This window comes from Paramormyrops kingsleyae, chromosome 5 (assembly GCF_048594095.1).
Source record: "Paramormyrops kingsleyae isolate MSU_618 chromosome 5, PKINGS_0.4, whole genome shotgun sequence".
Lineage (NCBI taxonomy): Eukaryota > Metazoa > Chordata > Actinopteri > Osteoglossiformes > Mormyridae > Paramormyrops > Paramormyrops kingsleyae.
In genome coordinates this window covers 6,613,288-6,639,393 of record NC_132801.1, presented here as the reverse complement: position 1 = coordinate 6,639,393, position 26,106 = coordinate 6,613,288, and the positions used below count along the sequence as shown (strand labels likewise).

The window sequence follows — 26,106 nt, the reverse complement described above, 5'->3', positions numbered from 1 at the left end:
TGTCTGTGAAACAGCTTCTTTTATTTTGTTTTATATATTGTTTTATTTGTTTTATCTCAAACAGTGGAGTAGCTAAACCTCCATGAAAGAAGTGCACAAATTTATATCAGCTAAACAAATCAATTTAAAGAATAGAATTAGTCAAACAATACTGTGATGATATTACTTGTAACATCACAATAATTATTATGGTCTGAAGACACCATACTTGAGAAACTGTGATAGAAAATCCTTCAGCATAAGTAAAATGAAACAAAAATGTAACATAAAAAACTACTTGTATTTCTAAACAAACTGTAAAATAGCATTCTACTATGAATATGAGCTCTGATCACATCATGTTATGTTGCAAATTCTTGTCACTGGGATTTTTAATACAGCACCGTTCGTAACTGTAGTGGCATCATTTCACCTGTAAAAAGTAATGGACAGATTTAGTTATAATATAAGAATACTTTCAATGTATAAAAAATGTGTATAGGTGATTTATTAATCCAGAAGGAAATGGCAGGGAGTGACTCATTTTTATAATTTTGTAATAACATACAGAATGAGCTGATAGAGGGGTGGCCTGCCTTAAATCTTTTCCCCTAAATTCTGCAGGTGATACTCTGGCTCCTACCTTTACAAAAGTGACACAGATGCTGTAGACCACAGAGACGAGGAAGAGGATGATGAAGGTCAGTGCAGTGTTCCAGATTTCTGTCAGATTATCCTCTTGTGCTGTATCATTTGAGATGTTATTAATATTTTCATCTTCTTCATTTATTGCTTCAAGGGTGTTGAGGTCTGTTGTATGGGGAGACATTGGCAAGGTTAGATTCATGCTTTTTCCAGCGAACACCAACTTTCTGTGGCGCGTGGCTCATTTTGGTGAATTTATCTTGCTACTGAATCCTTGCCTGCACAAAAAAAAACCCTCCTTAATGGTTACATGGCATACTGACCTTTCATAATGTGTTTTAATGAAGTAACTGAAAGCATTATGACTTGAAATTGTTATCTGTCACTCAACTAGTGCTTCTTACCAGATACATCCTCAACTCTACCTTGAACAATATGCATGATTTATCAAAGTACTGCAAATTAATTGTTTATTTATCTAGTGCTCAACATTTCTTTTACCATTCTTGTTGCTAATAGTGTGCTTGATTGGCTCCTTAGACGACTCGTGTTTGACCACACAGGAGTAGTGGCCATCATTCCTGTCTGACTGTGGGATATGCAGCTTGCTGTGCATTGAGTAGCCGCCATCATCTCCCCTGCCAGCAACCCCGAAAACAGCGCTGTTGGAGTACTGGGATTCAGACAGCTTCAACCCATCCAACTCCCAGTACACGTCAATGTCGGCAGGGAAGAAGTCCAGTATTAGACAGAGCAGGGTGGTGATGCGCTGTTTGTCAAGTGTGCCTTTAGATGGTCTGATGATCTGAAGAGTGGGCTGTTTGGGATCTAATGAAAGATAGAAAAATCATTGGTTTTATGTCAGTGTTTTTTATTTATCAGTTTACATATTGCAGTTTGCTAGCGTGCTTTGAAAAAATTCTGTGAAATTTGTCAGCGTTGAATTCAGGCATCAACATAAACAGAAGATATCCTTGTTATATTTATTTCCTATTCCTCAATTATTTATTATTTTTTAGCATTTTTGAAAAGCATAAATTTTGCTTATGTCAGGATCTGTCCTTGCCATGTCTGTCATGTCCCTATTTGGCCAGCAGATGTCGCTGGCCATCCCATTCTTCCCTGTATTCCTTGCAACGTCTAGCTCTAGTGTGTAGTTAATTAGTGAATGATTCTCACCCGTCCCTCGTCTAGTATTCATTACCTGTGTCTATGTTAATTCGTCTCTGTCCTCTTACTCTGGAGGTCATTGTGTGTTTGTTTTCTGCATGTTGCTTGTAGGTTTTGCATGTGTTTCATACCCCTCTAAATGTTCTGTGCTCCTGTTTCCTTGCAGTGATTTCTAGCCCCGATTGATCCTTGTCCCACCTGCCTGCCTTGTTTTTGACCCCTTGTGGTCCCTTTCATCTCTAGTGTTAGTTAAATTCAGTTTAATGTCTCCTTGGTGTCTGACTGTACCTTTGGTTTGTTCAAGTTGCAACTCCCGTATGCTGGAGGAGCAGGTGTGCTTGACATGGCAGGAAATGTTGGGCTTTTTCTCCCAGTTCTGCCGCTTCACAATCAGCGCACTAGTGAGAGTTTGGGTGCCGTTGCCATTGTCTTGCTTTGTTGTCTGCCTAGAGTAGATATTGCCATTCATTTTCCAGGTAATGGAAAAGGCCTCAGCCCCGCAGGCTTGCACATGGCAGGTGACTTGAAGGTCTCCTGAACCCAGCTTTTCTGTCAGTGAAGGTCCCACAATGAACATGGTGGCAGTCTGAGAAGATGGTGGGGACTCTGGGAGGTCAGCAAAACAAAGAGCAATCAGGCAACTTCGATTCAACCAACATTGGCACAACTGATATAGTAACTGACGAATTGACAATAGTGTATTTCATCATCAATGCACTGAGATTTTGGGGCAGGAGATGGAGTAGTAATCTGAACTGTGAGAGAGTCAGTAAAAGCTATAGTATGTTAACCTTACAATGGCTGAATTAAGCTGATATTTAGTGGCTCCATTAGATATGTAATAGTATAAATAGTTAAAGGTATTACATCATGATAAAGCGATTCAGTCAAAATGCATAATATAAATTGAAAAAAAATCAGAAGTGAAGTTCTTTGGAATACTAGGGGAAAAGTTATACAGCCATGGGGAATTAAACACTGAGCCTAACAAATGCAAAAAAAAAAAAAAAGCATTCTTATAAAGTACATAAAAAGTCAAATAAACTTAGAATAAATTTAAAATCTATACAAAATACTTAATTTTCAGAAACTTTATGTCCCAAGAATTTTATTTTGCAGTGAAATACCTGTGCATTTACTAATATTCTGATGAACAGCAACCCTAGAAAGCTGGTCTTCGACCCGACAAGTGAAGATTTCCCCTTTATTCCATTCGTCTTTCTGAACATTCATCTCACTGTTAACGGTCAGCTGTCCGTCATTATGCATCGTCGTGACCCAAGATTCTTTTACCACAGATCCTTTTAGCCACTTGATCTGAGGGTTCACCCCAGTGCCCAGGCACAGCAGAGTCATGTCCCCTGAATCTGGTTCTTTGGGAACCAGGAAGAGCTTCACTGTAGGCACAGCTGGAAGAGAAGAAGACAATAATGAACTGTGCATGTTGCTTGTTTTATTTTCAAATTAAATTTTGGTTCACTCTTCATTTTGCTCGCAGCGCAAGCACACGTTTATGATGGAATGCTGACTTACTTGAACGAGGTATGTTTATAGTCTTCTCTAAGGGATTATAACATTGATGTTTGGCTTTGCAAGTAATCTTTTCTTTTTCCCTCCATTTTTCAGTGCGATAAGAAAGGTTGCAGGTGATTTTTTTAGGTCCACTGCCAGCTGGAACTTCCGTGGTAGATATCAAAGCACCATCCACAAGTAATGATAAAGTGGTACCGTAAGGTCCAACAGCGGTACAGTCAGCAGCCATGTGTGTCTGATTTTCTCTCTCTAGAGTGGGTTTCTCCAAATACATGGAAGATGAAGAACTGGGATAAGCTGAAACATGACAGAAACTGAAATCAACTCATCTACTAAACATTAATCGTTTCAACTAGAGAGCTGCACCGGGATGATGTTTATCCCCATCCATCCCTACGAACATCTAAACCGTCCGCACCCCACCAAAACCCATCCCCACCTCATCCCCACATATACCAAAACCCATCCCCACCTCGTCCCTGCTTGCACCAAAACCATCACAGACTGGGAGAGACACTATACAGCCATGGGAAATTAAACACTGAGCTTAACAAATGTAAAAAAAGCACTCATGAAGTACATAAAAAGTCAAATAAACTTAGAATAAATTTAAAATCTATACAAAATCCTTAATTTTCAGAACCTTTATGTCCCAAGAATTTTATTTTGCAGTGAAATACCTGTGCATTTACTAATATTCTGATGAACAGCAACCCTAGCAAGCTGGTCTTCGACCCGACAGGTGAAGATTTCCCCTTTATTCCATTCGTCTTTCTGAACATTCATCTCACTGCTAACGGTCAGCTGTCCGTCATTATGCATCGTCGTGACCGAAGATTCTTTTACCACAGATCCTTTTAGCCACTTGATCTGAGGGTTCACCCCAGTGCCCAGGCACAGCAGAGTCATGTCCCCTGAATCTGGTTCTTTGGGAACCAGGAAGAGCTTCACTGTAGGCACAGCTGGAAGAGAAGAAGACAATAATTAACTGTGCATGTTGCTTGTTTTATTTTCAAATTAAATTTTGGTTCACTCTTCATTTTGCTCGCAGCGCAAGCACACGTTTATGATGGAATGCTGACTTACTTGAACGAGGTATGTTTATAGTCTTCTCTAAGGGATTATAACATTGATGTTTGGCTTTGCAAGTAATCTTTTCTTTTTCCCTCCATTTTTCAGTGCGATAAGAAAGGTTGCAGGTGATTTTTTTAGGTCCACTGCCAGCTGGAACTTCCGTGGTAGATATCAAAGCACCATCCACAAGTAATGATAAAGTGGTACCGTAAGGTCCAACAGCGGTACAGTCAGCAGCCATGTGTGTCTGATTTTCTCTCTCTAGAGTGAGTTTCTCCAAATACATGGAAGATGAAGAACTGGGATAAGCTGAAACATGACAGAAACTGAAATCAACTCATCTACTAAACATTAATCGTTTCAACTAGAGAGCTGCACCGGGATGATGTTTATCCCCATCCATCCCTACGAACATCTACACCGTCCCCACCCCACCTAAAACAATCCTCACCTCGTTTCCACCCCACCAAAAACCATCTCCACCTCGTCCCCGCATTCACCAAAATCATCCCCACCTCATCCCCACCCCACCAAGAACCATCCCCACCTCATTCCCGCATGCACCAAAACCCATCCCCACCTCGTCCCCGCATACACCAAAACCCATCCCCACCTTGTCCCCGCATACACCAAAATCCATCCCCACCTCATCCATGCATGTACCAAAAACCATCCCCACCTCGTCCCCGCATAAACCAAAACCCATCCCCATCTCATCCCCGCATATACCAAAACCCATCCCCACCTCGTCCCTGCTTGCACCAAAACCATCACAGACTGGGAGAGATACAGCCATGGGAAATTAAACACTGAGCTTAACAAATGTAAAAAAAGCATTCTTATGAAGTACATAAAAAGTCAAATAAACTTAGTATAAATTTAAAATCTATACAAAATACTTAATTTTCAGAACCTTTATGTCCCAAGAATTTTATTTTGCAGTGAAATACCTGTGCATTTACTAATATTCTGATGAACAGCAACCCTAGCAAGCTGGTCTTCGACCCGACAGGTGAAGATTTCCCCTTTATTCCATTCGTCTTTCTGAACATTCATCTCACTGCTAACGGTCAGCTGTCCGTCATTATGCATCGTCGTGACCGAAGATTCTTTTACCACAGATCCTTTTAGCCACTTGATCTGAGGGTTCACCCCAGTGCCCAGGCACAGCAGAGTCATGTCCCCTGAATCTGGTTCTTTGGGAACCAGGAAGAGCTTCACTGTAGGCACAGCTGGAAGAGAAGAAGACAATAATTAACTGTGCATGTTGCTTGTTTTATTTTCAAATTAAATTTTGGTTCACTCTTCATTTTGCTCGCAGCGCAAGCACACGTTTATGATGGAATGCTGACTTACTTGAACGAGGTATGTTTATAGTCTTCTCTAAGGGATTATAACATTGATGTTTGGCTTTGCAAGTAATCTTTTCTTTTTCCCTCCATTTTTCAGTGCGATAAGAAAGGTTGCAGGTGATTTTTTTAGGTCCACTGCCAGCTGGAACTTCCGTGGTAGATATCAAAGCACCATCCACAAGTAATGATAAAGTGGTACCGTAAGGTCCAACAGCGGTACAGTCAGCAGCCATGTGTGTCTGATTTTCTCTCTCTAGAGTGGGTTTCTCCAAATACATGGAAGATGAAGAACTGGGATAAGCTGAAACATGACAGAAACTGAAATCAACTCATCTACTAAACATTAATCGTTTCAACTAGAGAGCTGCACCGGGATGATGTTTATCCCCATCCATCCCTACGAACATCTAAACCGTCCCCACCCCACCTAAAACCATCCCCATCTCGTTTCCACCCCACCAAAAATCATCTCCACATCATCCCCACCCCACCAAGAACCATCCCCACCTCGTTCCCGCATGTACCAAAACCCACCCCCACCTCATCCCCGCATGTACCAAAACCCACCCCCACCTCATCCCCGCATGTACCAAAACCCACCCCCACCTCATCCCCGCATGTACCAAAACCCACCCCCACCTCATCCCCGCATGTACCAAAACCCACCCCCACCTCATCCCCGCATGTTCCAAAACCCACCCCCACCTCATCCCCGCATGTTCCAAAACCCACCCCCACCTCATCCCCGCATGTACCAAAACCCACCCCCACCTCATCCCCGCATGTACCAAAACCCACCCCCACCTCATCCCCGCATGTACCAAAACCCACCCCCACCTCATCCCCGCATGTTCCAAAACCCACCCCCACCTCATCCCCGCATGTACCAAAACCCACCCCCACCTCATCCCCGCATGTACCAAAACCCACCCCCACCTCATCCCCGCATGTACCAAAACCCACCCCCACCTCATCCCCGCATGTACCAAAACCCACCCCCACCTACCATTACCCCATAAGCCTGAAGTGACTGACACTCACCGGAGCAAAAGCTAATGTTTCTGGAAGTGCTTAATGTCTTGTCCGTAGCCTGGCATTTGTAGCTGATGCCGCTGCTCCACTTCTTCATTTCCAGCGTCACCTGGCTGATGAGTTTTGTGCTTTTTTCATCTCCATTTTTTGATACCATGATTTCATGATGACTACGAACATTTTCACTGGTGGTGCCGGTGATCGCCTCCCATTTCACAATGACTTTGTTGGGTCGGATCCCATTCAAGACACAGAGCAAATTCACTGTTTCCTCATCTTCTGTCCATGGCGAGGCGTACAGTGTCATGTTTGGGTACAATGGCTTCTGTTCTAAAATGATGAAAATACGAATCAGACTTTTAAGGGAACCACTGATTTGTGTTGTATTTCATCTAGGCATACATGCATTTTGAGAGTGTACAGAATAGAAGTTATATCTGCTCAGTGCAGGAATTAGGTCACAAATCAATTACGTAAAAAAACCACGGCCTTATGATTTGACTAATTACAATGGAATTGATAAAATACGACGTGTGAAGCAGTATTTGTGCCTCGGCACTCACCTCCTCACAGTTAAATTCTATTTAAGAAAAATATTAACGAGGAGTATAGGACTGGCAATAGTACTAAGACTATAGCTCTGCATGGTCCACTAGAGGGCAGCATTGAGCTGCCATAACACAAAAGCTGTGCTGGCCAAATCAGCTAAAAACGGGCAGACTGACAGGAGAGAATATGCAAAGGCAGTGAGCAGGTCTCCCTAAATTATACTTAGTCTGTGAGTCATGTGCAAAATTGCATTATGTAATAATTATATATAATTATACACACACAAGTACATGGAATGTGTGTGTAGTATATTTGAATATATATATATATTTTTTTTTTCTTTCTTTTTCTAGCTCTATTTATACAAGTCTGTACATTTCCAAATAATTACATACATAAAAACTATAAAATAACATATAAGAACATAAGAACATAAGAACATAAGAACTATATGGAATTATACACTGACCAAAACTGTATTAAAAAATAAAAATTCAAATCTCGTGGTGGGCAGACTGATCCCACCATTGGGCCCTTAACCCCAGTTGCTCCAGAGACTGGCAGACCCTACTGTCTCCTCTAGTCCAGCATCATGAGGTGGCCTCCTGGGATGGTTTTCCTGCTGTCCTGAAGGAGGTCCCACACATGCTGAGCACTCAGTGGTTACTTTTCCTTCAGTATCTGGTCAGATTCCCCCAAAACAATTTCTACTGGGTTTAGGTCAGGTGACCAGGTCATGTGATTCGACACCATCACTCTCCTCTGCAGGTGGTTTGATGTGTCCAAACTTTTGGCTGGTACTGTATATATACTTTTTGGAGAACAGAATAATTTTTTTATTTTTAATCATAATTAATTTGCATATATACTAATGTTAAATTGTGTTTTATTTTTCTGAGCAAATATGCATTATATGCATTTCCTACCCAGATAAATAACCTCTATATGTTTTTTTCAACAAAACAAAACATTCAAATAGCATAATGAAAAGCCAGATTGATAGATAGATAGATAGATAGATAGTGACAAATGGAAATGAATCCATACTGCTGGCCAATGAGTTATATTAAATGTAACATAATTGATTTATGTATTACAAATATAATGTAATTTTATCATAAATTATCTATTATATTACTGAATTATTATGTAATTTTTAGTGAAAGGAACACAAAGTACATGAATATTTGACAGTAATTTATTCTAAAACAATATCTAGTACTGTACAAAAAGCTGAGGCAAAGAAAATTGAATCGTGTTGGTATAAAACTATATGTGTGTCAAAGTGTCTTAGCCATTTCAAAACCTCTCCTGAAATCACTCCAGTATTTGACTTAACCATTCAATATACCGATGTGTGCATATATTCAAATGTTACAATGTTTTTCAGGTAATACACTTACTATCCAGATGAATAACTTTAAATATTTTTGATAGTATTATATAAGATCTATATTTACTTTAATATATTTAATTTTTTAATATTATATTTAATTAAATATCTATCCATCTATCCATCCATCCATCTTCTATATCTGCTTCTAATATAACTCCTTGTCATAGACAGGGAGGCAGGACTAGATTTAATACATTGCAAAAATGTTTTATGTGTTTCTGTGGCCCCACAAATTATTTTTTACACAGGTTTATAAATTGAAGACAGTCCATAAATACCAGCAACTCATCTGTGACAGTTAATGGTAATTTGACAAAAATATACATATTATTATTTTACCAACAGCTGCATTACCTTCAGATACCTCAAATAATACTCTTTGTTAGACTTTATAGGCCTTGTCACATTTGCCAGAGATCACGCACAACTAGGACGGTTCAGAGCTTCTCTGAGCTGTTCTCTCTTTCGTTTCTCAGATCTCATTTTACTGTCCTGATAGCAGCACTTTCAGTAACATCAGTTAAAAAAAGATGCATATTTCTTCAGTTGATGCTTCACTAGTCTTGCCTGGTCTAGCAATCTAATGGTGAATATTATGGTTTACATGTATTATATATACACATTATAGGTAGAGTATTGTATACATTGCATTTATAATTTTTCTTCTTTTAGGTGATATTCTGCAGTAGGATTCATTGCTTTAATAACACTCACTGTCTTTCCTGGATCAAAAACATGCACTAAATGTTCAGAAAAATGTATTGCTAATATATCAAAGCAAGAAACGTAAAGTCTTTATTCTCTATAAAACACTGTAGCTTTTTTGTATGTTGCATGGCACTGCAAAAAAAAAAAAAAAACTGAAATGAACTTTGAGCATTGTCGGAGTGGAGAATGATAACATGTAGCCTAGTTAACCAGTAAATGCACTGGACTGGAGTTCCTTACATGCTGTTATTATTAATAATAAAAAAACGTAATTAATTTTGTCAAATAAGGAAATTAATATTTTATATAACACATAACAGGGCATCTTATTTATTATTGTTTGCTTTATTTTAATTATATTATTGTTAATAGTGTAACTATTTTCTATATTTTATTTATTTATATATCGCATAAAACTTCACATATGTATTATGCATTTTGTAAACACTTATCTGGTACAAGGTTACAGGGTGTATTATTATTTTTATATTCTTTCAATTACTCAACATTCCAACAACAGAATCCTGTTCACATTTCAAGCTTGTCATTATAAATGCCTCCTATCTGTATTGGTTAAAGCATCTACTGACAAATTATTTGTGTACTGAATGGATGTTTTGGTTTTTAAATCTTGTCCTTGGATTAAATTGGCCCAATGATTCCAGATTTACAATAAAATGATACAAAGTCACACATATATTAATAATGCAAATGATCTACACCAGTTCCAAGAAGTGAAATTGAAGCTGGGGGACTGTTTGCTGGCTGCCAGGTGCACACAGCAAATTTAATGCAAAGCATTCAGTTAAAGTCACGCCCTGGTGAGCACAGAACGCAGAGGAGGGAAGAATTAAGTAACACTCAGAGCGCAAAAAAGGTTGCAAAAGCAAAGAGGCAGAAGTGAAACATGCAGCCTGCACACAGCTGCACATAAGCGGCTTTTGGCTTTTCTCCCAGGGGCACAAGGCGAGAGAGCTCAACCAGTCATCCATCCAAATAAATACATTTATTTAAAAAAATAGTAGATATATTTACAATAAATTATTATTAGACATTGGTACGATTAACGCAAGCCACATTTTCAAATATAAATTTACAGTATAATTTAATTTTATTGGCACCATGGGTAAAATCAGGTACGCCGGCGCTTCAAACATCTGAAAAAAATTCACCTATTTATTTATTTTTTTTCATTTTTGTTTTGGTCAACCTCTGTTTTTTTTTTTTTATTTTTATAAAAACGAACTTTTAATAATGGTTAAAATTCCTAATAAAAATATGTCCGAGGTAACTGGCATTCTGTTTTATACAAGACAAATGAATACAATTTTAATCAAACTGCTTTAGTCTATTGTAGCGTAACGGAACTGGGTGAGTGCTCATTTATTTTAAATAGGTAAACATTAGTAAAATGGTCATAACATTTTTTGTGAAAAACATTTCATTGTTTTTATAGACAAAACAGGAAATAGTACATTTTAAGGTTTGAAATAATTTGCACAAATCAAGGATATGCACAAGTTCAGGATTAGAAATCAAATTTTTTATTCAGTTACTGTAACAAACATTTACAAATCACAACACAATTATTTTATACATTTAATAGCTTTTATTACAATACTGTATGAAAATAATGCACAAAAATTAAGGTATGCAAAATGGTGCAAAATTATATACGGGTGCAATTATTTTTAGTTTTAACAGGACAAATGATGAGAAAAGATAACAGAAAAATTACTTTTAGAAAAGCACAGACACATTTAAAACAAGCATAATGTAACTCACAGTAAAACTAATTTGCATTTGGTATCAGTTCTTCTGAACAGGCAATCATTTCATCTGAAATTGAAAAGTATATTTAAAGAAAACAAGAAGATATGTATGTTTTATTTATAGATATAAAAGAACAAAAACAGTTTAACATGTCTGCAATCACACTTTTTATAAAGAATTAAAAATTTGAATATACGCAGTCTTACTTTATGCACAATTAATATATAATCAGAACATTGTTTTCAGATTTCAGAAACATTGATTTCAGTATTTAAACTTATATCTCAAAGCCCTGTATCCCAGTCATGTAAAGCCGAGGTTTATGTTAGGGAATACTACACCGGTGATGTAGCATTTATGCAGTCATACTGGAATTAAATGTACACTACTGACAAAAATTGTGGAAACACACAGTTTAGAGACTGAAGAAATTTATTGAACAATCGCTTCAATTACTTATTTAATCATCCAACGTGTGATATTTTTAAAATCATATAATGGACAATTAAATAAGTAACTGGAGCAACATTTGAACAAAGTTCTCTAAGAATTGGACGTTTCCACAATTTTGGCCAGTAGTGTAGCTGCAGTAGCTTCCAAAATACCAACTAAAGCTGATTTTATTCAGTCAGCCAATCAGTGTTTCATGCTTGTATTATAATTTATAGCTAGAGCATACTATTGGTGAGAAAAGTTTTTTTGTTATTTGTTACTTTAATTACTATATTCATGTATATTTCATATTGGAAAAAAAAATCAATAGTCTTATTTCTTAACATAAACCTGGATGTCATTTAAAGAAACAATACAACATTGGAAGACCGTTTAAGGTAAATCAGAGTTTGGTTTGTCCTGAGAAAAGAGACAGCGTGATACATTTACTCATTAAAGTGTGTGTGCCTATCGAAACGACCTGTCACGGCTGCGCATCCTGTGCCGACTGTTACCTTGGTGAGAGTGGCCCCAATGCTGTAGAAAAGAGTAATGAGAAAGAGAAGGATGAAGGTGAAGATGGTGTGTCCAGCATTGTCACACTCGCCTTCGATGACATCCCAGCCAGGGTCTAGCCAGATATACGGGTATTTGTCTGCAAGAAACCAAGCGTATAATCACCCAAACAGCTGTGGAAATGAAAACATTTCAGCTTTGAATTATCCATCCATCCATCCATTCATCCATCATCATCTGTGGACCAGCCACTTATCTGGTACAGTGTCACAAGGTCAGGCACAATCAGTGAAGCTCTGATTATTTTTAACAAGGTCCCTTCCTTACTTTTAATAAAGAAAAGCAAGTTAAACTGTATAGAGCTCTAAAGTACAATTTTGAGAATCTGTATTATTTTGCACTTAAGACAGATGAAGCGCAGATTATTTCCAGGTACAACAGTCTAAACTCTGCAGTCTCTTACTATTAATCTAATCTTCCTGTGTGGACGCCCATGTAAAAGAACCAGTGATAGCAGTGAATGTTTTCCAGAAGTTCTTTTGTCCTGAACATTCTCAGAGCTACATATTAAATCACATATACATTATATTCCTTTAAGTCACAAGACCAGCACACTAAACATTTCAAATTGTGATGCTGAAAGGCGACCAACAGTGTGCCTCTTCAGAAACTGTTTGGCTCAGCTGGGGACACTTTTACAGACCAACAAAGAGCTGAGGATGACTCACTGTCACCACGGATGTGCAAGGTGACGATGTTAAACACTGAGCGATATAGTTTCCTTTTATTATTTCCCATTGTTTTTCTGTCTTCACACACACACACTCACACAAACACACATAATTACCCAACTGCTTATGCTGTAGAAGTTCTCATTCAACACAAGATATGCACTAAAAGTAGAAGGAATATTCCAAAATATCTTAAATGTACCGCTATTCCAGCTAAATTTCCAGATTAAATGAAGGGAGTATAACACATACAAACTAAAATGATAGATTCCAAACCCCTTATTGTTGAAGGGCTTAAATGTACTAACAGGCCGTGGTTCTGGGAAAGTGAAACCGCAAACATCTGGATGTTTTAAATACTGAGGTCAAAAGTCATGGCCCTTCCTAGGTTTGCCCTGTAATTGATTGTGATTATTGGAGTCGCAAAAAAATTCTGAGGACTTGACTTGTTCTCAGTGGTAGGTACAGGCATGACCACAAAGGACTTTAGTAATTATTTACAAAAAAGTGGTATGAAGCACAGTGGTAGTGGGTAAAGGCTTGTGGCCAGAAGGTTGAAGTTTAAATGACAAAATAAAAATGTTCAATAAGAAATGAGACCTAGGCCCAGTTTCTCGATAATGGTCACTCTAGGCGGGAGAGCTTCTTGTGCGATTTTAATAGGCGCCGGAACACCTGATTGGTCGACATTGATGACTTGAGAATCGATTATTCCCTGCATGCAGCAGTTGTGTGACTGTCGCATGAGAGAAGAGTGGTGTTGCATTAATCAAAACTGGGGAGAAGCTAACAATAAAATACAAAATTAACAACTTGAGTCGTCTAACCATAAATATGATTTTTGCCTACTGAGAGCATGAGCCCCCCTCCCCAGATTGTAGTATCACCAGTTTATTTTTATTTGTTCTATAAAACATCTGCATGCACCAATATGTGTGCATGTCATTTATATTAGGATAAACAGAGCCACAATAGCCAAATGAAAAGTTGCATTACTGTCTAAACATAAGAGAATGTCCTAAGTGCTTCAGTATTGACTACTAAGGAGTATTACAGGGTGGCTTTTGGGGGGAAATATATAAGACTTCCATGAAAATTAACCTGCAGTATCAACTCTTATCAACCTCATGAACCAAAGGTTTGATATATTGATATATTGATATTGACTTTGTCACAATTACAGAGGTCTGTGCATTCCAGGGGCATCGGAAATTGGGGGAAAGGCGTTCACCGCAATATCGACAGAACCGAACCCCCCCCCCCCCCCCCTTCCCAGTTAATAAATAAGTATGTAATCAACAGTGTGTTCCTTATCCGCACATTACTGAGGCCAATTTGCTGTGCATTCAGACCACAAGGGCAAAACCTGATGATTGTATAGTCATGTATCATACAAAATCATTTTATGATATGGATGTTATTTTTTAGTTAAGTGACGTGTGGTTATGGAACTTAACAATGTTAGCCTTATTTTAAATGAGCAGTATGAGCCGGCAACAGCGATTAGAGACAGCTAACAGAAGCTATGACCAGCCTTACGAAAGAATATCTTACGGAAGATACACTTAACGAAGAACGTTTCGTGAAACACGTTCAGAGCGTTAAGATGGTTTCGAGAAACCAGGCGCTGTTTTGTCCAAATACTGCAGTAAAGAAGTGATTGTACTCCGAAATGGTTGTTCGGTAAAGATTGCTATATGATCGCTCATTTGTACAGTCAGCCCGCAGTGTTTTACTTGCGCTAGTGTGCTGGTTGATTTTCGGTGTCAAAAACAATTTGGCGTTAATGCTAGCATTTCTTAATGATATGATCATGCCACATTGGTAATGTGTCTTAATGATTGCGTGTTCAGGTGACTCTGACCTACTGAGACAATTTCAGTGACCCTCTTGGCTTGCTACTGATGAACCCAGGATGTCCTAAAGCATTGATACTATAATTTGCACTGGTCAAGTTGATGGACAATCTATATGACGACATGAACTCGGGACTTGGACAATGAACCACAGTTAACATGACACACAGGCACATGCTGGGCTTACACTACCTAAAGAGATAACACAGAAAGACCATGTAGTATAATAATGTTACTGGCTGTTCTCCTACCTGCTGTTGCAGATAGAGGACAATGTGTGCTTGGACATATAATACAGAGGCAAAACAGCTGAATGACAATAACTATAATTTTAGGTACCACTTTACAATAAGGCTGCCTTTTGCCACTTGTAAATGGTAGTGACTCATTAATAAAAAGAAAACAGTGCTATAACTTGTTATATATTGTCCATTAATAATTTACAAAGTGTTACAACCTAATTAATAACCAGATTATAAACCATTCATAAACCCTTTATATGGGTAGTCTTATTGTAATTTTAACGAAGCCCTCTTTGCGCTCTTGCCAAATGCTTTGGGATTCTTTTTTTTTTTTTTTCTAAAGCGGCAAACCTAAATGTATTTTGCCCTTGTTTGTACTACAGCTTCTCCACATACTTGGAAAAGCTGATGCAGGACTAGTACTATATAGGACTAGCTACTGCGCACAGAATGTATAGACATGAGGGTTTATTTACTGATTTTTTATTGCCATTTTTCATTTTGCATTTTCATGTTAAAAACAAACATCAGACAGGTTGACAGACAGACAAGTGGATTTCTTCTACATCACAGTTACAGAGGCACCACAAAAAGACAACAAAACACAAACAATAGTTAGGCAGCCTTGCAGGTTTGAGGAATGGACAGGCTTAGGTTGACAGAAGAGGATTTCTTTGTGAGGCTGTCAATTGCTCTGACTATGGCTTTGATTTCTTTGCTGTTAGTTTCATGGTGGACTGCACAGCTATAGCCCTTGCCTTCATCCCATTCATCCTTCTCTATTGTCAGCTGGCTGTACACTGAGTAGGTGTCGCCTGTCTGAATCAAACTAGTTGTGCTGAACCGACTCCTATCCAAGGGTTCATCGCTGGCAAGCCAAGAGATCAGCACTTCCTTGGGGTAGAAGTCTTTGGCATAGCAAGTCAGGGTCACCTGCTTGGCCTGCTCCGCTGGCCCCAGAATAAAGACGGAGGGAGCTTTGGCCGCTCGTCCTGAAAATCGACATGATTATGTTTATCAATTATTTAAACCCGATACTAAGAAAAAAGGCACGTATATAGAATAAAATTAATTTCTGCACTGCCCTCCCGCTTAATGAAAATTAATAATGTGAGCGATAGCTATGTAATTAATTATGTTACAAAGTCATAATTGAAATTTCACTCTGGGTCTTCGGGTGTAATTTTAAATTCCACTAGAGGTTCATAATGATTTACTTACTTTAATAAATGGTATAACTTAAATGAATTGCTTGCCAGAGTAATGTAACAAGCAATATGTGAAGACAACAGAAAAATGAGCACTCACCCAGTTACGTTACGCTACAACAGACTAAAGCAGTTTGATTAAAACAGGCCCAATTAGAACATACTAGCTGCTACTGTATACTACAAAGTGAAGTTGAAACAGAAATATTGTTCAAAACCTTGAAATGCTTATTCAATTATTATTTGTAGTATGTTTATTATCATTATTATTATTAATAATAATAATAATAATAATACCACCACCACTACTACTATTATCATTACTAATATTAGATATTAATAATATATAACTGAATACTGTTTTTTTCTGCACAGTAGTAAACCATGCTGATCTTATAGATGTAGATAAAAATTACCAGATGAAACAGCATATCATTGCAAAAATATAACATTTATACTCGTGAAATCTGTGATAACCCCCAGCACTCAATCTGTTACTATATGTCATCCTAATAAAGCACAGTTTCAATTTAAAAACTTGTGATGAATAATTCTCTTACCGTTTTCTCTTTGGTAGGTCTCTCTCTTTGGTAAAGGCAAGTCACTGTGCGTGACGATGCACACAAATTCTGTGCCATTGCTCCACTCCTCGTAGCTGATGGAAAGCCAGGAGACTCTAGAATTCCCGTTTTCCTTAACTTCCTTCATTGCCACAAGTTTGGAGCCATCTGCATTCTCCCATTCAATGGCTACTAAATTGCTCAAGTCGCCGGTGACTTTACAGCCAAGTAAGATTTCTTCATTGAGGAAAAATTTCTCAGGTGTTGGAGGAAAAATTTTTACATTGATGGGGTCCTCTATGCAGTCTACAAGGATAATGTAGCAAAGAGTAGAATGGTTAGGGTGAACACTGGTTGGTTCTCAACAGATCTATGAAAGATATACAATATATACAAAACGTATTTTTAAACATTAACATATGAATAAGCCCTTTTCTCCTCAATGCAAAGGTCAAACAAGGTCGACCTTGTGCTTCACTAATGCAGTAGTATCTATGAAACACAGAAAAAGTGTAATGACTTAATGCAATTCCAATGCAAATACAGACATTTAGAACGAAACGTACCAGGTGGGCGAAATGAAACGGACTCCTGCACAATCGAGCCGGGTTTGCGCTCAAAAACACACGTGACACGTGCTTCATCGCTCTTCCACTGCTTCTCGGGAAGTGACAAAAAGCTGGACGCACTGAACAATGAGTCGCCATTGTCTTTAACCTCAGGTAAGCTAGTGACATTCTCAGTTACTTCCTTTGACCCCAAGTACCACTTCAACTTGTGCGTCTTGGGAGAAAAGCCTTTGGCTAGACAAGCGAAGCTGGCCGACTTCTTTTCGGTGAGCTCCTCTTGGGACGGAGTCATTACGTACAGAGTGGGATTCACAGTTTTTACAACTGAAAAGAAATGCAGAAACACACACACATAGGGATGTATGCAGAAGCGTAAATGTAGATGACAAGAAAGAGCACATTGGAGGGAGGAGACAGTCTGGGGGAGGCTGCAGGATGCACTTTAGTTTACATTAACCAGTATACCACCAAAATATTATAATCAGTTTTTGTAATGGTTAAAATGTTTGAAGCACATAACCTATTTCATTTTACAAACCTGTGAAATGTGGCCAGGTTTCAGTCATTGGTTATGATTTCAATAACAACCAAAGAGCAATGAAACCAGAGTAATTGATACATAAACACTATTCCTCTATTTTATTATATCTGCAAATGAACTCACTGCATTCCCTTAGTTTTTCTGGCACCATTCATAAACAAACAGAATCCCCCCCCCCCCTCCAAACACAGAGTTTAATGGCAGCAAATGATTGGCCACCCTTTGACATACATTTTCACAGAAGCACATGATTGGCTACACCTAACCTACAGTTCGATGAAAGCATATGATTGGCTACCCATTGCTAAGACCTTAATTGCAGCATTGTGGCACCAACAAAAACTGTATGCTGAGATTAAACACAGAGGGTCCAGGGCTACTTGGAGTAACAACTGTGGTGCAAGCCTGTGGACTGAATCGGCTCCTTTAATACTGCAAAATTGCAACAGCAACAGACAAACTAGAGAAGCACTATTTGTCTCAATGACCATGTTACACTCATTCATGGCTGGGTTCAGCTTGTCACTGCCTGCAGGCTTCTATGATAAATTGACATGTTGCATGAAGATCTTTGGTGTCTACACTGGTCCTCATTGCCTAAGACAATATGGTTAGGATGTCTGTTTATTCTTAATAATGTCTGGTCCTGTTTTTATCAGAACACTTGGATAAAATGTCGATCAAACAAAACGCCTTTTTCAGCTAACACAGAACGACTGCATTGAGTAAACACATCTGGTACTTTTTCAGATTTTTTAAATATAGTATAAATATATATCCAGTGCCTGCAATTCCATTAGCCAGCCAAGAAAATGTAACCAGTTTCATAGCGTGGCTTTCATCATAATTACTGAATCCTGTCCTCTGTGCACCTGCTAGACCATTTTATGAGGAGAAATAAACAAAAATGTATAACTGACAAATGACATGTTCATCCTAATGTCATCTGTATGGTCTGATAGATGCCATTGCCAACAATCGAATGTCAAATACCAGAATCTTATGCCCACACCCATGTGTAACTCAATAATGGAAAAGGAATAAAATAATAGAATAAAACACCTTGTATCACAACAGGTACACAACTGTAGTTCGGTGACTGACAAATTCACAGCTGCACATAATAACACATGTATATTTGAACCTATTGGTTGTTCTGTATGCCTACATGTTTAACAGGTTTAAATGATTTGTAACAAAAGCTAAGAGTTATCTGAATGGAGAAAGGTTTCTAGTTATAACATGTATATTTGGTAAGAAGTTCAAATTTGGAATTGCGTATAATATTTTAAATATTACTTGTGCATTTATAAAAAAGTAATAAACTAATAAAATGACACATGGACAAAAATCTCTTACCCATTCGAGTTACATCTGTTGATTCAGCGGTCTGCCCTTGATTTGCATTGCAGGTGTAGGTGTTGCTTTTTTCCCAATCTTCGGCTTTCACCTTAATTTGAGTGAAAACGGAGTAGGCGCCATTGCGCTGGACCTCGGGGTACTGAACGAAGTCAGAAATGTCGCTTCCCTTCCCTTTGTCGCGCCATGTAAAAGTTACGGAGCGCGACGGCACGTATCCGGTGGCCAGACAGCCGATGTTCACCAGGCCTCCGCTGGTGTCAGACGCGCATGACTGAAGTGGAAACACGGTGGGCTTCGTTTGTACGCCTGGGCATTGGGGAGGGAAAAAGCACAGTTAAACTTCAGCATTCCTCTCCTTTGTACCCGGCAATTCCCTATTTTACAACAGTCGGGAAAGGAGTTGAAACAAAGTACTTTACATACACATAAGGATCTTACACAACCGGCGACGCTTTACAGAATGACATAAAACTGGAAACACAAGAACACACGCACAAAAAACTATATATATATTTTTTTTTTTTCAAATCAAAAGCATTTGCAACACTAATATGACTATTATGCAACGCGAAATCAAATAACAGTTTCAAACATACAATGACACACGGTAATGTCTTATATTCCCCACGATCCTTAAGAGGACAAACGGATGCAGAAAATGGATGATTGGATGTATTAATTTATTTTACAACAATTCTCAACATACTGTCTCGTTAATCGCCCTGGGGAAAATATGTATATAAATAGACACATTTTCTCAGGCATATCTGGCACTGCCAATTTCAATCGACGAATTTAGACTAAACCAGCAATTTCTTTCCGAACGTAACCATTGCTTGGGCGCCAGAACTCAAAGAACTTAGATAAAAGCACATGCCGTACTTACCGGTTGGTATCAGAATACCAATACGTGATAAATGGTCTTGAATTTGCCTCAACAATCTTATACAGTTCATGAGTAACAACACATAAATAAAAACTGCTGACTGACTGAATTCGAATATTAATAATCGGTGGCGTGATTAGAAGCCTAATCGAGTTGCGTAAAAATGTCTTCTGCAAGCGACCTAAATAAGCAACTTTTTCCATTAATGTTAAGTGATACATTTTTAAAGCAAAGGTTATTCTGGTTTACTTTCGTTACTTCAAAGTTAAAAAACGCAGGTTTAAAGTGTTTTATTTTCGAAAATATTTTATCTTATTTAATTTCAATATAACATTCCTTTCTAAATATTACCGTGTTTGATTCATTTTTTCCAATTAAATACAGCGCTGATATTTTACATTTATTTCTTACTTGATAAATACAGAAAATACAGAGCCTGTTTAGCAGTAATAATGACTCTTAACCGATGCAGTTATATCTCACCTGAGAATCTTGCAGTTTTTTTCTATAAATACCACTCCATTATTTTTCCGCATTTAAACAGCGTTACGCTCACGATTTATTTTAGATTGCCAAATAGATTGGACTGGGAAAAAGATCTTAAGAAAACGTTTGCTCAAAAATACTTGTAATTATTTAATACTCTTTAAAAATAATCCGAGATTAACCGAGGCCTTTAAACTATTCTAAAGCAAACGATAACAGAATGATGGAATCTTTTGAGATTCACAGGATTTATTAAATAAGACTAAATAGATTCATTTGAAGATTATTTTAAACGTTAATAAGAAGGGTCGCACAGACACACACACTAGATATTTTTCGTACTTGAGCTCACAACCATCGTTATTCCTTTCCCAGCAGTAAATTGAAACTACAGAGCTATTGGTTTTTATTTAGCCATTAACAGCCTTCAAGATTATTTTACGTGACATCTTTGTAATAATTCGATTTTTAAAACATATTATAATTCTAAATTAAGATTGTTTTCTTACCTGATGTCACCGTGACCACGGTCCCCTTTCCCCAGTAGTCAAAAGCATACCCATAGCACGGTAACGCGACTCGTACGTATATCTCATTTACCGCTATACACCGCTCAAATACGCACACATTTGAGAAATTCTGTATTGTTTTTTTTCCAAAAACAATCAATAAAATTTTGGAACGCAGGCCTACAGAAAAGTATTTTCACCTACGACCACTTTGCTAAATGGTAATAAATAATTAGCAAACTGCATGTTTCAATGAGAATTAAAGTCATTCGGCAGGTAGAGTATTCCGGAAAAGGTTACGTTAATTTTCCCTTACCTGAAGTCACCGTGACCATGGTCCCTTTCCCCCAGTAGTCAAAAGCACCATAGTAACACGGTGATAATAAACCACTGCGGGGTAGTACTTAAACCGCATTTAAACGAGTTAAAGCGTTGAGGATTCCACTTATTTGGCGATTAATCATCATTTCACATTCCCTTTACATCTATCTGCTCTAAATATGGGAGATAATTAGCCTGCAGTATATGAAACATCGTAAAAATTTAAAGTCTTTTTCTTACCTAAAGTCACCGTGACCATGGTCCCCTTTCCCCAAATGTCAAAAGCATTCCAGTTACACGGTGAGTACAGTATAAGACAACACTTAACAAGTACCAAAACATCATTTACTATCGGTTTACAGGGCACGGCTTCGCAAATCTGAGACATTTTGTACTTTTCACGAACAGTGATTAAGACATCGGTACATTCCGAATTCACCTTTTCATTATAACGGGCATGCATTAGCAGCTAACAGAATATGCACATTTCACTGAATAGTAGCCGAAATAATTAGTAGATATCATGGTGTCCTGCATGCAAATAGAATATTGACCAAAACTTGACGTTATAATATTATTTTTTCTTACCTGAAGTCACGGTGACCATGGTCCCCTTTCCCCAGTAGTCAAAAGCAGCCCAGTAGCACAGTAACACAATTCTACATTCGACTCGTACTTATATTACATTTACTGTCCTTCACCTCCCATTACTTCGCATGTGGATACGTTTATGGCTGCTTTGCCCCAGGGGTCCATATCAGCCGCAACAATGAAATAAAACAAGGCTTTCTAATTTCAGTACGTTAGACTATAATAGAATAGAATAGCAACAGCATTTTCTACCCGTTACAATACACGATTTCGCATATTTGACACATTGTGTTTTTCCAAAACACAGCGATTAAAGCATGGGTTTACTATAAATTCGGCGTTTTTTTAATTAACAAATAGCGGGATAAGTATCCCTACATTTTACCGTGTTAGGCTCCCGACCGCCGCGGCCCTGAACAGGACCAGCGGTTGTAGCAAATGGATGGACGGACAAAATAATAATAATTATTATTATTTTCGATTTCGAAATTTAAATCCTACAGCAAAAGAAAAAGTTTTTCTTACCTGAAGTCACGGTGACCAGGGTCCCCTTTCCCCAGTAGTCAAAAGCACCCCAGCCAGCACGGTGATATAAGACCATACTTGCCAAGTACTAAAACAGCATTTTTGTCTGTTTACGGTCATCGACTTCGCACATTTGACATATTTATTTTATTTTTCAACCACAGAAATTAAAACAGTATATTTGAACTCGCAATTTCGTTAAATCTATGATAGTATAAACGTGAATAAATTCGGAAGTTAAGTAATCAAAATCCTCCTTAATTTTTATTGTTTTTTCTTACCTGAAGTCACCGTGACCACGGTTCCCTTTCCCCAGTAGTCAAAAGCCTCCCAGCTACACGGTAACCTGATATTACACTCCACTCGTACGTATATCTCATTTACCGCTATAGACCGCTCATATACGCGCACATTTGAGAAATTTAGAATTTGTTTTCCGAAGAATAATCATTAGAATTTCGGCACGTCTGTCCACGGAAAAGTATTTTCATCTACGAACATTTTGCTAAATAATAATTAAACTGCATGTTTCAATGAGAATTAAAGTCATTCAGCAGGTAGAGTATTCGGGAAAAGTTTACGTTAATTCTTTCTTACCTGAAGTCACCGTGACCATGGTCCCTTTCCCCCAGTAGTCAAAAGCCCAGTTATACACAGTAACGTACATCTACACTGGACCAGCACTAAAATCCCATCTATCGTATACGACAGGGTTTCCCAAATACGGACAATTCAGAAAATTTCGTAATTTTGTTTCCAAACGAGAAACATTACTATATACTTTCAAACAAAATATATTGAATATCATAAACGTACGTAGGTTACTTGCAAATAATGGGATCGAGGTAATTTAAAATAAACAAAAATGGCAATTTTCAATGAACAGTAACATCCTCCAACAGCCTGATCATTTCCCCCAAAATTATAAATTTTTTTCTTACCTGAAGTCACTGTGACCATGGTCCCCTTTCCCCAGTAGTCAAAAGCGTTACACGGTAAAATAATACCAAGGTCGACCAGTACTTAAAACGCATTCACTAACGATAACGCCACAACATGCAAACATTATGAGTTTTTGGACAAACTGATTGAAATTTTTTTGGCATTTCGAAAAAAAAATATTCATTTAAAACGTTTACATATTTTTTCTTACCTGAAGTTACGGTTACTGTTGTTCCTTTCCCCCAGTAGTCAAATGCATAGTACGCACAATGACACAGGACCTCAGGCTACTCATACTTAAAAGTTTAGTGCCTTAGACTTTTTATCGCGAAATCACAACACTTCGAGAATTATGAATTATATAGCCGAAATGCTAAAAAGAGCAAAATAGGAAAGTGATACTGTACCTGAAGATACGGTGACCATGGTCCCTTTCCCCCAGTAGTCAAAGTACCCGTTATACACAGTAACGTACATCTACACTCGACCAGCACTAAAATCCCATCTATCATCTACGACAGGGTTTCCCAAATACGGACAATTCAGAAAATTTGTACTTCAATTTCCAAACGCGAAACATTGCTATAAACTTTCAGATATTCAAGATTATAAACGTACGTACTTGCAAATAATGGGATCGAGTTAATTTAAAATAAACAAAAATAGCAAATTTCAATGAACAGTAACATCCTCCAACAGCCTGATCATTCCCCCCAAAATTATACAATTTTTCTTACCTGAAGTCACGGTTACTGTCGTTCCTTTCCCCCAGTAGTCAAATGCATCATAGTACGCACAATGACACAGGACCTCAGGCTACTCATACTTAAAAGTTTAGTGCCTTAGACTTTTTATCGCGAAATCACAACACGTCGAGAATTATGAATTATAAATGCTAAAAAAAGCGAAAAAAAGTTATACCTGAAGATACGGTGACCATGGTCCCTTTCCCCCAGTAGTCAAAGTAGGAATCACTGTTAACTATCTGGCGCACGGTTCATACAAAAACAAACACGATTTTGATTTTGCCTTTACAGTACTTGATGCTTAGGAAAAGCATTTTTTTTTTTTTGGCGAAAGGTGTAATATATAAAATCATACCTACCAGATGATACGGTTACCATTGTTCCTTTTCCCCAGTAGTCAAAGTAATAGGCACAGTAACACTACCCAGTAATGTACCTGACCATAAACTTAAAAGTCACTGTATTATTACAAAACCGTATTGGTCGAAATAATAAAACTAGAATATACACCATAAAAGGGAATTTTCCATTAATTGAACTGATTTTATGGATTTTTTTCATTCTTGACCTACTTCTCATGAAGGCACTTTTTAAATGAATTGTTCCTATGCAAATATGCTCATTTTCTGCATTCCTACAAATTTCTTGATGCCTATAAACTCCAGACGGTCCTGTAGTTCAGTTTCGATTAAAATCAGGAGTGAAAATAATACATAAGGCTTAAACATGGCCTTGTTGTGGTGCTGGAGCTAAAAGCTGATGACTGACTTTGTGGTTTATCATCATTTTCTGAGGGTTGTGGTGGAAGCGGGCCAAGAAAGTCAGGGCAGACCAGACACTGTTTCCATGGCTACAGACTCTAATGTCTGGGGGATCTCCAGATGGTTCCCAAGCTGGGGAGATATCATCCCTCCAGCATCTCCTGGCTTTTCCCTGGGGCCTCTGCATAGGGGGTGTGTCGCTGGAGCACCCTTCTCTAGAACCATCCTCACACGACAGCTGACATCTTTCCTTCCGGAGCAGCAGCCTCTGACAGCCTCATTCTTTTGGTTATTGTGTGCAGATATAGCGGGGAAGGACACTGGGTCTCTGATCTGAGGGAAGTCGGTTCAAATCCCGGGATCAGCAGCATGAGTTCACTGCGGTGCCCTTAAGCAGAGCCATTCGTTCTAGGGACTGTCTGACCTTGCTTTCTGAAAAATGTGCATCGTTCTGGACAAAAGCATCTACTAAATACATAAAATGGGGTTAATGTCCACGGGTGAGGATAGGAATGTAGACTGACTGACAAGCAGCGAGTCTGGTTTTATGACTTATCTCCCACCGTACCATCACAGACCTCCTCAGTGCCCACAAAACTGCAGTCACCACACTGATAGATAGATAGATAGATAGATAGGACTTTATTGATCCCACAGTGGGGAAATTTGTGCGTTACCACAGCTCTAGACAGAATAAGAATACAAGAAAAAAAGAAGAAAAAATAAATAATAAAAAATACAATAAGATCAACACTAAATACAGCAGTAGTGCCTATGTACACCCATACACAGTATGTAATATATGGATAGTGGTTGTGGGAAAAAGTGCAAGTAGTAATAAATAACAACTATTTCACTATAAGGTGCATTATGTATGAAGTGGTAAGTAGTGGTGACCATAGAGGTAAGTATCTGGGTGACTCATGACATCATGATATGTTATAGAGTCTAACTGCTGTCGGGATGAATGATCTGCGAAAGCGCTCCTTTCTGCAGCGAGGGTGTATCAGTCTCTGACTGAAGGAGCTGCTCAGCACACTCACAGTCTCATGCAGAGGATGATCCGCCTGTGAACTGTTATGTTACTGTCATTCGTGAACAAGACCTTGAG

The 26,106-nt window shown here is 38.2% G+C and overlaps 1 protein-coding gene across 1 annotated transcript in view; it reads right to left on the bottom strand.

The window, feature by feature from the left end:
* The window catches only part of LOC111859729 (uncharacterized), a 28,473-nt gene continuing 2,367 nt past the window's right edge, over positions 1–26,106 (bottom strand). The window contains exons 2-18 of the mRNA XM_072712783.1: positions 24,410–24,473; positions 19,226–19,534; positions 17,323–17,649; positions 16,757–17,062; positions 15,606–15,980; positions 12,159–12,298; positions 6,795–7,173; positions 5,758–6,054; positions 5,352–5,633; positions 4,414–4,710; positions 4,008–4,289; positions 3,328–3,624; positions 2,922–3,203; positions 2,083–2,400; positions 1,126–1,452; positions 623–789; positions 1–412 (exon numbers count right to left, since the gene is read on the bottom strand). Coding sequence (XP_072568884.1) covers positions 404–412; positions 623–789; positions 1,126–1,452; positions 2,083–2,400; positions 2,922–3,203; positions 3,328–3,624; positions 4,008–4,289; positions 4,414–4,710; positions 5,352–5,633; positions 5,758–6,054; positions 6,795–7,173; positions 12,159–12,298; positions 15,606–15,980; positions 16,757–17,062; positions 17,323–17,649; positions 19,226–19,534; positions 24,410–24,473 — 4,458 coding nt within the window. The 3' untranslated portion in view covers positions 1–403. The remainder of the gene's footprint in view (positions 413–622; positions 790–1,125; positions 1,453–2,082; positions 2,401–2,921; positions 3,204–3,327; positions 3,625–4,007; positions 4,290–4,413; positions 4,711–5,351; positions 5,634–5,757; positions 6,055–6,794; positions 7,174–12,158; positions 12,299–15,605; positions 15,981–16,756; positions 17,063–17,322; positions 17,650–19,225; positions 19,535–24,409; positions 24,474–26,106) is intronic.